General features: G+C 41.6%; 1 protein-coding gene across 2 annotated transcripts; it reads right to left on the bottom strand.

Moving 5' to 3' along the window:
- Nucleotides 1-95: 95 nt before the first annotated feature.
- On the bottom strand, nt 96-14737 carry si:ch211-235m3.5 (BICD family-like cargo adapter 1). 2 transcript variants are annotated; one of them, XM_062386388.1, is made up of 10 exons: nt 14330-14737; nt 12437-12652; nt 7221-7340; nt 5997-6143; nt 5237-5419; nt 3354-3518; nt 2667-2750; nt 2036-2148; nt 1759-1879; nt 96-1066 (listed from the first exon to the last, which is right to left on the bottom strand). In XM_062386388.1, exons 1-10 carry the CDS (start codon nt 14573-14575, stop codon nt 821-823), a joined length of 1641 nt encoding a protein of 546 aa, XP_062242372.1. In that variant the 5' UTR covers nt 14576-14737; the 3' UTR covers nt 96-820. The 2 variants fall into 2 exon arrangements, with proteins under 2 accessions (XP_062242372.1, XP_062242374.1); XM_062386390.1 differs by having other exon boundaries at nt 2667-2744.
- Between the last annotated feature and the right edge of the window lie 786 nt (nt 14738-15523).

Raw genomic sequence — 15523 nt, 5'->3', positions numbered from 1 at the left:
TATAATTTGCTGAAGACACTTCTTGGTACTTGTCTGATTCAAGAGTTATCAGTTTATCACATTTGTCTGAACACAAAGACTCAGGGACACAAATATCTGACAGGATTATTTGTTCTTTATGAAATGTTCTGGCAAAATCGGTCCAGAAGTTTTCAGTCACACCACTTAGGACACAGCACAGTTTTAACTAAGCAGCTTCGATAAAGAATACTGAGTCACAGTTCATACACATACAGTACATGTGTTTGCTACATACACACACACACACACATGCTTCACCATTATTCAGATTGTTCAGAAACATATTTGTTTTATATTGAAAACAAAAAAGGAACAAAATTATAGAAAAACAGCTTTGTCAGTAAACAGTGTTTCTTAAACAAATCAAACTTTTTTTTAACTTTCTTTTAACAAATTAAATCTTTAGCATTTCTTTCCTGTCATTACATTTTAGTTTTGTTCAGTTACATTAAATAATCCAAACAGATACTCTCTAAGTGTCTATATCTACAGTAGTATGCACAGTATATGATATAAAGTCTCAGACAGAATGACATTCACATTAATACAAAATAAGGCACAATATATACAGTCTCAGGCAAACCTTTGAGTGTGATTCTGTGAACATGACAGTGCTGCAGGTTGTCACATTTTAGGTTTAATGAAGGCTCAGCCTCTCAGTAAAATGTCTTTCAGTTTGAAAAAGTCCAGTGTGGCTCTGTTGTTCATCACTGAATCAAAAGTGTTTTTATGGCTCTTTAGCACCAAACATATTCAGTTCAGTTGTGACGTCCCTCTGTCCTTTCATACTCAGCGGCCTTTATTTGCCATACTGGGCTCCTTTCCCACGTCTTAACCAGTCCCTCCAGGGGGACTGGGGTTTGTCCGGATTAATGTCTGAAGTCCAGGTTGAGGATGAGGAGGAGGTGGGCGGGTGGGTCCAGGTGGAGGCCACCTTGCTGGGCCTGCGGAAGAATGACATGCTGTTGGAGGCGGGTTTCTTCTGAGGCTGCTCCGACTGCTGCTGGGACCTCAGCTGCTGGTTGATGATGATCTGGATGTCATCCTGAGGAGAGGTGGAGTGAAGAAGGGATGAGCAGGAGGTCTGAGGGCCAGCAACTAAGGCTGGTGTCTCATGTTCGGCAAGATTAGCATCTCCGAATTGTCATAATACACATTTCTATCTCACTTCAGGAGTAAATGAATTTGGCCTTTCAAAAGGAATTAGCATAAGGCTGTTCCACTTCCTCCCAGAGCCTTGAACCAGGGTCTGTACTGCAGTGATCGGGGATGGAGCCAATCAAGCAATCACGAGTCAGTCTCAGCTGTCAATCATAATGTTTCACCCCATTTTCCTTTAGCTTTATGATAAAATAAAAGCACACTGGCGTTATATATATATCAAATCATATTAACAACTACCTCAAATGCCATTCATAACGTTCATGACTGGTAAGAGAATGAGAGAAATATGTCGGCTTTCCACTGACGACACTCTCCCTCTCGTGTCTGTTATCTATAACTAGAACTGAACACAGCATGCCTCACTGATTATTTATGAATAGAAAATGTGATGGTTTACAGCTTAACATTGTAAATCATATACATTGGTCAAAGGTTTCATGAAGTAGGACATGCGCAGAAACATTTAAAGACATCAAGATAGAGTGATAGAGCCACAGCATATAGGGAGCTGTGGGATAATGTAGTCTGGATGAGAAGGGGTAAAAAGCATTGAGAGAGAAACATGTATCCCACCTGCCAGGCCTCCAGCTCCTGGGACAGTTCCAGTTTACGTTGGATGGCTTCTAATAACTGGTTGTTCAGAGACATCATGTCGTTTTTACTTCGCACCAACTCCACCTCCATCAGGTTTTTCCTATGAAGAAATTAATGAAACTTCTTCAGTAATAGATAAACCCAAATATTGACATATATTAGACTGAAAAACAGGGATTTGATTTATAATGGTATGTGAGATATATTTGATATTGTAAAATACAGCGATGGTATTATGAAGTGATGAGTTACTCACTTGGCTATGGCTTCATCTCGGTCTCTGATGGCCTGTTGGACAACTTCCCCTTGTTCCTGGACGTTCAGCAGCTTCTGTCTCAGCTCAGTGTTTTCCTGCTGCAGCTGGACATTCTGCAGGAGGAAGATAACATGAGCGGTGATTAGACGACTGTACAAAACTGTTTGCCTATAGCACAACCCAGACGACATTGTTGTTGCACTAAAATGGGTTTCAAAGACTCAAAGCATTGTTAAAGCATTGTTAAAGGATTGCTGCATAAAGCAACTCCGGGTTATGTTGCAATTTACAATTCATAATAAAACAAAAACTAAAGACTTTGTGAACTTGAATAAGAAACCTGGTGTTAGACTCGGCCACACACCTACGATAAGTAACTTCTAAACTTAACAGACCTCTGCAACTGATTATTATGCACAACTATTATTTCATTTATTTGAATTAAATCTGGCACCAGACAATGTAACCTTGTGTCAAATAAAACCTCCTGAATCTGTATCTACACATGATTCTAAAATGGATTACAGTGACAGTAACAAGATCAAGACCGGCAAAGCCAAATCCTAAAATGATGGAGCAGCCACAGGTGCTGCTCCTCCCTGACAGACGTATTTGTTCAACATTGGGTTACCTGATCCCTCCGCTCCTGTGCCTCACTCCTATTCCCACACTGATCACCCGTCCTGTCGACAAAAGCCAGATTCAGCTCCTGAAACTGAGACATTACCAAAAAGATCGGGTGTCAGTCGAGCATTTCATAGACATTTTCACAAAAAGCAAGTTTCTGGCCTATTTGCATGTCGCTTCAAGGAGAGAAGTGGCTGGGCAGGGCTATTGAGTTTCAGATGCATGCGTGTTAGTGGTCTGACAACATGCTATGAGACACAACTGGACAGCTGTACACACTCGGTCACAGCAAACAGAGGTTTGTAAAGCTGACAATGGCAACAATTCAAAGGCTTTCTGCGGATAAACAAGGTTGTACTGTTACTCTGAATGGCTCAAAGTAAAGACACTAGGACCATTGACAGCCACTGGCGGGCATATTGGGTAACTGAATAAATTGACGGCTGTGCGATGAGAGTAGGCTGCTTTATAGATCTGGATCCCATTAATGTAAGACTATGTAAGAATATGAGAGCACTGGACGTTAGGACTTTAGAGCAGGGAGTTTAACATGAAAACATTTGTATAGTGTAATGACAAATGGTTCAAAAACTCCCATCCTCCTCTTGTTTCAAACAACAAGGTTGACCTTTTCTTTTCATTTCCTTTCCTCTCCTGCCCCACTTGCTCTTTTGGTGTGTCTCTCACTCACCTGCGGGCTGGATCCCTGCGCCAGGGTTTGGGCCACTCCCTTCAGCCGGAGCAGCACCGCCTGCAAGTCGTCCCGTTGATCCGGGAAATCTGACTCCGCTTTGCAGTTCGGATCCTGGATCACTGGCAGCAGTAACTGAAGGATGGACCCCATTTCTTGAGTTATCTACGTAGAAAAGGGGGGAGGGCATGTTGATTTATATCTATTATGCCAAAAAGACACATTCTTTACTCAAGCAAAAGTACAGATACTTGTGTTAAAAACGTCTAAAAAAAACTGGAAAAATGCACTTAAAGTAACTTTCTACTGGATGTATCTGTGCAAAGCCAACTTCAGACTCATAACTAATTAACCTAACCACTCTTACTTCAAACAAAATGAAAAAATAATGCACTATATTATATATAAAACAGATAATTCCTCCAAAATGCATTCAAACGACAATAACGAGCCTGTGACATACTCAAGTGAAGTGCAGTCACTTAAAAAATATGTACTTGACATAATAGAAGAGAACTAATGTTCCTTTTGAATCCTGACAAATAAAACTGGGTCAAAACCGGGCATTTATTTTCCTCTTTACCCTTCAGCATGTGATATTATGGAGAGTATGATCTTTTCACTTTATTTCTTCCTTGACTCAAATGTATCATGACGGTACTGATCTAATGATAACTGAACACAGGTATTTTTTTTTTTTTTTTTTAGAAGAGATAATCATGTCATATTTTATGATAAGGTCATAAACACATGTGCCGTTGAAGAAACTCTGCTGAGATGTGGTCACGACAAACAGGAAATGTATCGAATGACTCACAGGTCGAGTTATACATCACATTTTCCTGCTGGAACAAAACAGTAATGGCAGAAGGCCAGAGCGTGAGATCTAGAAGTCTTTACTTCACTCTTTTCAGCTCAGTTTTCCTGTCCCCTCGCAGGCGTAAATCAAACGTGTGTTTTCCACAACGCGCCTCATCGGATGTTCCTTTTGTGGCGTCTTCGCTTTGCACACCAGGACTTTCACACCTTCTTTTTTCAGAGTGTGTTATGCATCAAACACAAGTCCCACTGTCACAGAGAACTTGCACAAGATGTTCTGTCAAACCGTTCCTGTCTGCAGACGCAGCTCCTTTACTTTTGCTTTCATAAATTCATACATTTCCAACTATTTTCGGCTTTAATTGAGCTTAAAGATGATGCTTCTCTGGTGTCATTAACATGTAACCGCACAGTTTTTTTTTCCAGCTGAAACACATAAATGCAAAGTTTGTGTGTTTCCAGTCATCACAGGAACATTGTTTCCTCTGAAAACATACATGATTCATTGTGGGAAGGACAACAATAGAACAAGACCAAAACTATCACTTGCCAACCACAGTGGAGAAACACGGTTGAATTTATGACTTCTGGGCAGAGACTGTGTTCCATTTTGCACAGTCAATCTACAGCTTTGACTGAACCTGTGAGAATAACTTTTGATGGAGATAAAAATCCAAATATTCAATGTATATAATATTCAAATCATAATATTGCCAAATATTGTAGTAGAGTTCAATCAGAAACAGTTTAACAAGACTAAATAAAATTATGTTTTATGGCTAATCCAGCTAAATAGGTAATTGATAATTCAAGGTTATGTGCCTTTTCTATTATTCATATCTTCTCACTATATTTGCTTATGTCGTATAATGTCGATTATTTTGAAAGTTTTTGGTAAATATTTGACCTTTTTTGGAAATATTTCTTACCTCATTGATCCTTTTTAAATTATCTTTTGTGTTTTTCCTAAATCCGACACAAGTCTGATTTATTTCTGCTCTGACACAACGTCTTAAACAAACTGTGTTTAACACTTATCCACTCGAGTGCTTCGGTGTCCGTACCTCCTCTTTGCTGACTCCCAGCCCTGCCGTCTCCAGGCTGCTCTCCAGCTCGGACAGCAGGGAGGCGTCTCCTTGGCTCCTGGCTTCCTGGAGGGACACCTCCTCCTGAAGCTCGTCCACCTGGGCCTGCAGCTGCTGGGAGCGACCCTGGGCCACCTCCACCTCCTGCCACGCCTCTGCCAGCTGGACACACACAGCACAGGGAGGAACACACAAATGAAAATGTGTAGATACATAACACTCAGGCATAGGCGTGCATCTGAGGTTTTACAACGGAGGACAGACTTAAGATGACATAATGAATCCTCATAGAATATTAAATGGATAACTGACAGAGGAAGATGGATATGGTAACACAAACTTATTTTACTCCAGGCCAAGTGTGCCTTTTAAAAAGCTCGCCGTCGTGAGACACCGTTTAAAAACTCTACTAATGTTCAGTGGGAGAGAAATCCTGACGTGCCAGATTCCAGCCCCGAGCCCGACGTGAAACTCAACAAACGAACACAAGTGGAATCCAGAGCTGTGAGTGAAAGCTACAATGACGGGGATGAGGTGATTGTTTAGCAATGTTTGACACAATCCCACCGAAACCCGGGCAGGGAGCAGAAAATCCCCATTGTTATTGAGGCTCTTTCATTCATACACCGACCGCACTGAGCTGCTCTGTGTTGTCGGAAAGAGTGAAGCTCGTGGTGCGTCTGTGTCGAGGTGCTTGTGGGTTTTCAGTCTGTGATGTATGAATGCAGGAGGCGCTCACCTGCTGGCTGTGCTGCTGGCTGAGTTGGTCATGCAGAGCCAGACGTGCGTGTAAAGAGGCCAAACTCGTCCTCAGCTCAGTGTTTTCTTGACACACGCTCTTCAAACGCTCCTCCAGCCCCTGCTCCTTCTGGGTGAGACGCAACACCTAAAAAAATACATACAGACATGAAGTAAAAAAAACAACTCTGACTCCCAACCAGCTCCAGCTGATCCCTTTATCACACCACACCAATCCACAAATATTAACATCTGGGAGTATTGAGAAAATATTTGGGAGGTTTTCTTTGACCTGTTTCTGCCTAAAAAAACAAAATACTTTTCCTGGAAGAGTAAAAAATGCAGCAGAGACTTTCTCTATTGTATCAAAGGAATGTTGTTTGGTTTCTGCTTTTTTGAAACAAGTCATCAGAAGTACAGAGTGAAAGTATGCATGTGTTGCTGCTTGAAGAACAGATAATGCTTTATTAGTTAAAATTAATAATGGATCTCTTTTGAATCTGTAATAAAAAATAGACCGATCATTAGCAAGATAAGTTTCGTGTGTATTTTTCTACACATGTAGATTACACTATTTTGAGAAACTGCTGTTGTTGTATTTGTGCTGCATTTGCACCATCGCCGAGGAGGTTATATTTTGACCCCTGTCTGTTTGTTTGTTTGCTCGTCTGTTTGTTTGTTGGTCTGTTTATCAATAGGATTACGCAGAAACACATTTTCAAGAAATTTGTTGGAAAGTAGGAACACAGGCCAAAAAAGAGCCCATTAACTTTGAGTGCAGTTCCCGACAACAGGGCACAAACAGGCATCGATTAATCACTTCATTTAACACCGTGAGATAGTGCACTTTCCCAGGGAGCAATCCATGTATCTTGATGAAAAAAAAATTAGGCATATTTAGGGAACTGGTATGAATGTGACTAATTTGATGCAGGGTGATTGAAGTTTTATATTCTAGCCTTCGTACTGTTTTGTCTTAATTCATTTCTCTACGCTTGCTTTATGTGCCTGGATTACTTCTGATGCCTGCTCATTTTAGTTTTACAGTGAGAATTAGACACTCAAATTATGTTCTTTACGTATTGGGAAAGAAAACTTTAAATCTCAAAACCCTCAGTCAAGGATTTACTTCTGTATAGGACACTAAACAGATTTTTTTTTCATGTATTTTGGTGTTTATGCCTATGGTTTCATTGGTGCATGTATATTCGTGTGCAGTAGTTACCTGCTCCCTCATGGCACTGATCAGCTCCTCATCCTGTGGCCTGTTGTGGCTTCCCTTGTGCTGGAGCTCGTGTTTTAGAGCCTGCAGCTCGCTGGACACAGCCCGCTCCACCGCCATAGCCTAAACAGAAAATGCACATCAGACAAAGAGAATGTACAACTAGGGTAAAAGAAAACAGAAATGTAGCTGTTGAATGTGTAGGTCAAAGCTCAATCCTTCTGACATGAGGAACAGATTACAGGAAGATATAGGCCAGAAGTCAAAGAGCAAGAAAAGTGGGATCAAACATGTGCATCACTCAACTTTAAACTTAAAAACAAAGCTGACCCGAGGCAGGGGTTTTAAGAGAATTGAGAACACAATCTTGCAGTTAAAAATACCCATATATGTGTAGGAGGAGGTCTCTGAGATACAGACCTGGGATAGAGACCCCGGTGGGAAGAAATATAACATGATATCTGCCCTAAAGGTTGGGATTAGTATTGTTTTTTCTGTTGGCCCTGAAACAGAAGGAAAATGAAACATGACTTTGCCACTACAGTAGGTTTCTGTGGTTCCCAAGCTACATCCCAAATCCAAAAATCTGTTCTGCTTTCACTGAACCTAAAGAACTCATAACCACACGTTAAGGTCATATTGGCTGTTTTTGACCAGTAATCATGAGATGGATTATTGTCTTTATAAGTGGGTTCACGTTTTAAGAGCTTCATGTTTTTTGTTCCTCATCATATCTATTCCAAAACTTTAACTCTTTAACAGACACAAATACATTTTTTATATACATGTCCTTAACCCTCAGTTCCCCTTGCTCAGCAGTCCGGTGGGCCCCTGTCAGGTCCCATCACTGCCACATAATGCAAGATGAAAGAGCGTTCTCTGAGGCAGATGGAGCAAGGGGGCATCTTGGACTTGCCAGTGACATCATCATGCCACATTAGACAACAATGAGGTGAAGTGGAGGGGACAGCTTGTGTGTACGTGTTTGCAAGAGTGTGCAGAGGAAGTGAGGCCGGCGTGAGGGCTAAAATTAGTGGTAAGTGTGTGCGTGTGTGTGTGTCTGAGAGTAAAGCATGCACTGATGGACAATGACAAAACATAGCATGCAGACACACTATGAGGAGGAGAAAGGGGGGGTTTGGGGGGGGGGGGCCTTGAAGATGAACGTTTGTGTCTGTGAGTCGTCATTATTGCTGCCTCGTCCCGCCAACATGGGTCTCCTCCACAATAGAGGCAGCGACCCACTGAGAATCGACCAAAACACAAGTGGAAGGAGGACGCTCCATTTGGTAGACACACAAAGATGGCATCCCGTTGCATGGCCCCTGAGCCTCAGGCCCTCACCCGTCCAAACACAGAGGTATCCAACAACAGCTGACCACCCCAGCCACAGCCGAGCCCCTCGGGGAAGACACAGAAAAGACGGCTTTCCCCTGGGACGATGGGGCACCGGCGGCAGCATCAAAAGAGCAAATGAAAGATTTATATCTCTCTGCGATGTAAACTGTCTTTTCCTTTTTGTTTATGAGCTGGGTGATGCTGCCAGAGGGCGCAAAGGTCACAGGGCTCGCCTCAATTTGGGCGTCTTCTTTTACAATAACGGAAACCCGCAGTGAGGGATTTGTCTCGTTGTCAAATAACAAACTGTGATCAGTGAAGGTAATCATATAACACTGGGCAGAAAACAAGAGAGGAAGAGTGTGGGGGGAGGGGGGGGAATCACTAAATATTAAGTTAATGACCAGTGAAACGTTATTGATAAAAACAGGGTGGAGAAATTACTTTAATAAAATGACTCTTCCCAATAAACAAACCCAGTTTCATCCGAATGTGCAGTTTATCTTATCTCGCCACTCTCCCTCAGCTCCAGACTGGTATTCCTTCTCCTCTTCAGTAGATGTTTACAGAGAGATTTCTAATACACTGATAATGTTGAGCTTTGAAAGATGTTCTTGCACAAGTGAAGTGAGTGAAACTTAAATCAGCAAAACATCTCAATCCAATTTTGCTTTGCTTCAGTGTGAATAATTTCCTAACCGTCTGGCTCGGGAGAATCAGACTGCATGTTTATTTATTTTTTGAGATAAACTGGAAATCCACTTCTCAAAACTGAGTCAACAAAAAAAGTCATCAGAAACATCAGAAACTCCTTATTGCTTCATTGAAGTGTTCTCAGGTGTTTTTCCAGTGGCAGAAATTAAAACATTTGTAAAGGGGTCAGGAGGAAAACATCCTGACGTCATTCACACTCTCTGATATATTAACACCTTAACCCTCCTGCACCTGAGCTTCTCTTTATAGAGGCAGTTTGTGCAGCCGCTGCATTAGATGCACCAGTAAATCTAACCCCCCTCACATCAGAGCTTTACTTGGCTGCTGCTGGCTAACACAATGAATTCATTCTCTCTCAGGTTTCTGCAGAGCGATACTGTCGTCAACCTCCTCCTCCAGATTCCCGTCAGGCTCCTGTTACACTCCCACCATTACGATATTGAGTTTCAAGCTCTTTGAAAACAAGCTTGTGCTTCATTAAATGTAGACTCACAATCTACAAAAAGACCACCAACTCCGAGAGCATCTTGAATAGTCCACTTGTCCACAAATTAAAAGGACATTTAAATAAAAAAACAAACTATTTACAGCTTCTTTTTTCACAACTGTATCAGCACCAAAGGCTGCTTGGGCCTTGGAATTTATTATTTCCTTTTCAAAAATATTAGCTTTATATCCATAAAAACCAATAACCCTGGAATTACACACAGTAGATCTGCTAAGATTGTAGAGTATCTCGATGAAATCACATTTAAATTCAATGCATCAAGATTTGGATCTGCACCAGGTCTCATAAATACCAGTCTGCTGATTTTTGTCCAACAACATCCATTAATCATTCCCTGATAGATCAATGAAAATGTTGAAAAACGCCCCATCAGACGATGTTCAGGCCAGTGATCCTCATCAGAACTTGAATGTATCATTTTGTGGAGGCCCCACCCCTCCACAAAATGTCATGGATATGGTTTTTGTGTCATCCTGCAAACAAACAAACAAACCAACAAACAAACAAACAGACAGCGAGGAAAACATGACCTCCTTGTTCGATGTAGTTCATTGTTTGAGTAAAGCAAAAGTTATAAAAAATGTGGATATCGATATTCTGATGATAGTAAACTAAGCAGCTCAGGAAATTTATCCAGACATTCACCATTTTAAGCGATAATAATCTGCAGGTTCGAGTGAAAATAATAATCAGGACCAAATCTCCTGCTCCAGGCATAACAGTGGAAGCATCTCCACAAACACACACCAATATAATCACAGACACACAAACACAACTCACCACAGACGGCAGCGCAGCAACAGAGGCAGCAGTAACATTTACCGCCACGTCTGGTAAAGACAGTTCAGACATGGACCCCCTCTCGCACTCTTTTCTTTTCCCTCGCGACTCCCCGAGCTACACACGTCTGATGCCTGACAGCCAAGTAAAACAAAATGTTTCCTTCCCATTTCCTTCTTCTTGAACTTCCCAACCACAGATAGCCCCTTTTATCTAAATGGACCTTTTCCTGGACATCTGGGGAGTCACTTTTCCTTAGTGCAAGTTCTTGAGGAGGAAGGACTCTCACAGTTCCTCATTATGCGGACCTTGACTCATGGGAGGGTGTCTCTCTGTTGTTTGGGTTCATTTTTAACTTTACCAGCTCTGGTTTGATGATCATCCTTAAAACAACACAAGGAACTGCTCCACTGATCAGGTGTGAAGCAACACGTCACATCGCTAATGTTTAGCAAAACCGCCCCACCTTGCTCAGGCTGGAAAAGTACTCACGGTCCTCCAGCTTCACTGATAAGAGGCTGTAAAACATGTCACTGGCTTGATTCTCCTGCCAGGGTACATCGTCTTCTCATGGAGATTTAACCACAGCACATATTGCTGCTTATCATGATTCATTCAGCTGTTTTTGTCCATTACGTCACATAGTTAAACACTAAACTTTATTATGTTACTAAATAAAGCGCATCTGGTTTCATAGATTATAATGTTCTCAAACAGGACAGAAGTTAATGATTATTCTTATAACCAATCAATCCTCACATGTGATTAAATTGATTCATTTTGATTCGTTGTCGGTTTAAATATGCTTTTTATACTTTTTATTTACTAAAGCTTAAGGTGAAGTCTTCCCTTATCATGTCTTGCTGAAGCAACTGTTCAAAACTTAAAAGACTTTCACTTAACTATGAGATAAAAACCGAGAGAGACAGAAAACAGGGAATCTGGGATCTGAATGTTCTGCATTTTCCCTCGAGAAGTGACTTTGAAAGGCAGAAATTAATGTTTTTGTTTCTTCCTGATAAGATCAGCATGATTACACTTGGCAGAGGTGAGTGTCATCCTAGTTTTGATTGTTGGTTTGGTCTGTAAAAAGTCAAAGATAAATTGAGAAAGTTTGCAGAGCCAAATATGAAAATCTGGATTTGTCTGACCAACATTACAAAACCCAAAGATATTTGGTTTAATCTGCAAATATTCACATTTGGACGAGTACATGATGTTGCAACCAGTATATTTTAGCTTTTTAAGTTTAATCTAGGTCGTTAATTATTGAGAACGTTATCAATTAACTACTTTTGGCCCCATTATCATGTGTTGGATTCTTTTCCCAAAAAACTGACAAACATGCATGAGTGGAATTCAAGTGGAAGCAGCATGTTCCTCTCCTCTGTCCATCCTGCTGCACACTGGCACAGATCATTTGTCTCAGGCCGACAACAGAACAGATACAGCTCACTCAACAGACAACCGACTTTCACTTCCCCCTCGGTCTCTCCTGCTCAGATGAAAACATTCTCTTCTATTTGTGCAGTAAGCATTTTTTGGGAACTGCCTCATTCTGAGTGTATAAACAACCTGAGCGCCTGGCCTTGCTCGAGGACAGATTAGACTGAGTCAGACTGATACCAGAGCGGTTTGTAAAGAACACAGAGTTGCAGCGTGTGGATTGTGTGACAGCTCGCCTTATCGAGTTTGTTTCAGAGGACCAACTGCTTGTTTCACCGAGGCTCAGTTACCTGCTGCAGCCCGGAGGTTTCTTTACACCCAGATATGTGCTCCACGTTCACTTCTTTATAAATGTGGTGCAGATAGAATCAAGTTACCATTGAATGGACTCAAACATTCTGCTCAACTGTACCATCCATGTGTGGGGACTCACTGTGTTGAGCTCCTCCCTGAGCCGCTGGGCGTGCTCGCTGTGCTCCAGCTGGGCCCGACTCTTGTCCCTCTCGGCCTCGCTGAGCGCCAGGGTGAGCCGCTCCACCTGGGCACTCAGCTCCCTCACGTCCCTCTCCAGGTCCCCCACCTGGCTCTCCCACTGGGACTGGCAGCCCTCCAGCTTCAACCGCAGCTCATGCCGACCCTGCTCCAGCCCCTAAACACAGGCGGGAAGAATAAAAGAACGTCTTAATAGGTGACGGTGGGAACATCACAGAGGGACAAACATAACAAATACAGCTCACTCAACGTGTTTGTACTAAGTTGGATTGAAAATACACTGCTGGTGAATTAATCTTGATGGCGATCGGATGTGACAAACAACAACACATTGTTTTGTGGGGAATCTGAGGACAAACTGCAACAATGAGCCTCAATTAGTCCAGGAAAGGATCATGGGAAGTCTGTGGCATCTGTAATCTGAATCAATTTGCACAGAGAAATAACAACATAAATGTAATTCTACAACAAACATCTGCATCACAGTTTCTTCTTTAATATCGTGGTAAAAAAAAAAACACATCTTTGAGTTTGGGGATTGTTAAATAAGACAAAAAGAGCAATGTTCTATGCAATAAACAGCAAAATCTGCTGAATAATCGACAATGAAAACAATGATTACTTGAACTTAACATCAATGAACACTTAATATTTCCACCTCTATCAGATAAGTCCTTGGACTTTGACACTTTCCCACCTCGGTCGTTTGTCATAAATCTGTAATGTAACTCTTAATCGCACCTGATAAGACTCAGGACAGAAGATCTAGGGCAGACAACTGCCTTCACCTTGAGACAACCAGGATTTAGTCTGTACCCACTACCCAGGTGTGTGATGCTGGGCAGCAGGGGACAGGCCACATGCTCTCAACTGCTGCCCCTGTTGTTGTGTCGACATGTACTTAATACAGAGAATGGTCATTTCAAGTTTGGTTAAGAGTGAGGTCATCCCTCTAAATCTGTGGATCTCTCCATCGCTGCTGACATTGTTCCATCTTTGTATTTTTTATTACCCCTTTAGGAGCTGGTGTCTTACATAAGTGGGGGTTTCAGCAGAGGCAGCAGCAGGAGGAGGAGGTGCCAGTTGCTTACATAACCAGTGCAGATAACTTTTCCATCAGAGTAGATGAAATACTTCTATACTGAGCCTGATTAGACATTTTAGAAGCACAACTAATTGACATGGACCCATGGGCTTGGCAGCTGTTAAATCCCTTAATACAATCACTGTAGAGTCCCTATGGATATATGATATATTGATTTAAATAACTGACTTGTCATTGCATTGCTGAATGATGTCTGAATGATGTTTAATTAGGACACACACAACAAATGTTGTTAGTATCCACATTACTATGAACGTCATGTGTTTTCAAACTGTAAGTCACAACAGATTTTTGGTCCTGAGTGTTGTGGTAACACTCTTGATGTACATCAAAACGTTTGACAAATCTGAGGTAGATCAGTTATGTGGGTTAGGGTTGACTGATCACTGTGCTGCACGACACTGATAAGCAATGTATCGATGGACTTTTGTTTTATTGCTATTGATATCAATATTTTCTATACTTGATAATAGTTTTCTTTTCAATCCATGTCAATTGAGTGGTCAAGTTTAACCCTCAATCTGACTCCACAATATATTTCTGAGTTTACGCACACGACCATTCTTCAAAGGGAATCAGGAGACCTCATGTCTTCCTCCGTCGACTTCGAACATCGGCATTAGGCCTCGTCGAGAGTTTTAAACTACACAACCACCCGCGAGGCTTCTATTAAACACACGATAACTAAGTTTGATATGAAAACCACTTGTGCGTAAAGTCCGCTCTTACCTCCAGCTTGTCTGCGTACTGCTCGTGAAGTTTCTCGCTCTGCACTTTCAGCTCTCGGTTTTCCAGGAGCAGAGCGTTTCCCAGCTGAGCTGCCAAAATAACCTCTTCCTCCTTTTGTTTCAGAGCCACCACAAGTTCACTGGGGTCCTGATAGTCTGTTATTTCCTCCGCTCCGTAGTCGAAGTAGAAGTCCTCCTCCAGCTTCATGCTCCTGGACTTGAAGCCCCATTCATCCAATCGGTCCATAACACAGGAGATGCGCTCACGTCTTCTTTTTTTAAATAAAGTGTTTTTGTTTAGTAAACGCAGGTGTGGATGAGATGCGCATCCATAGCACCTGACACGAGCTGCTGTCTCCGTGAGTGTGAGCGTGTGAATGAAGCAGAGAGAGGAGGCTGCTCCCTGTGTCACCAGCAGATGACTGCTTACTGGTTTGTCTCCAGGGGGAGTAACCAGCTGCAGTCACCTGAGCAACTGTTCCCACCCCCACTGTCAACACACACACACACACACACTGACACCTGTCTTGTGCTACTGACTCACACTGACTCCGTCATCAGAGGAAATTACACAGAAAGACGTTTGTGATGAGATCAGATACAATAAATACTTTATTTATTATGATCAGATGTTTCCTTGTGTACCAGGCAATCTACAGGATTCATTATGTGCTGCAGAGTTTGTAGAAATGTCATGAAAAGGCTTTCAGATTGCATTGGGGTTTCTATATGATATCACAAAAAAAATCACATTCTAAAGTAATTTCAATAAATCTTGATGGTTGATTTGAATAATTCATGAACACGTAACAGGTCTTTCGCTGTCTTCTTCCAAACTGACAATGAAAATCTGTTATCGTACAGATTCCTCCTGTTATTCTTCATGTTATTATAAGTGGTAAATTTTTTTCACCACTTCCCCTTCCACACTTGTACAAAAGTGCATTGTGATGATTTGCTTGAGGGTGGGGGCATTTTGTCTTGTTATAATAAACCAAAGACTTTCTGTTTGTGTTCTTGTGTTTAACAATATTTATCTATTCTAAAGACACATAATCATACTTATTTTCTCTTATTACTTTTAAAGTCTCCTTAATCCTTCATTTATATTTTTGCAGCAGCAAAAAGACAATTAGTTAAGGTAATACATTTATCACAGGACTACAACAAAATACAACTAGCTAAAGATAAATCT

Source organism: Platichthys flesus, chromosome 4 (assembly GCF_949316205.1).
Source record: "Platichthys flesus chromosome 4, fPlaFle2.1, whole genome shotgun sequence".
In the NCBI taxonomy this organism is placed as follows: Eukaryota; Metazoa; Chordata; class Actinopteri; order Pleuronectiformes; family Pleuronectidae; genus Platichthys; species Platichthys flesus.
This window is presented reverse-complemented; position numbering and strand designations above follow the sequence as displayed.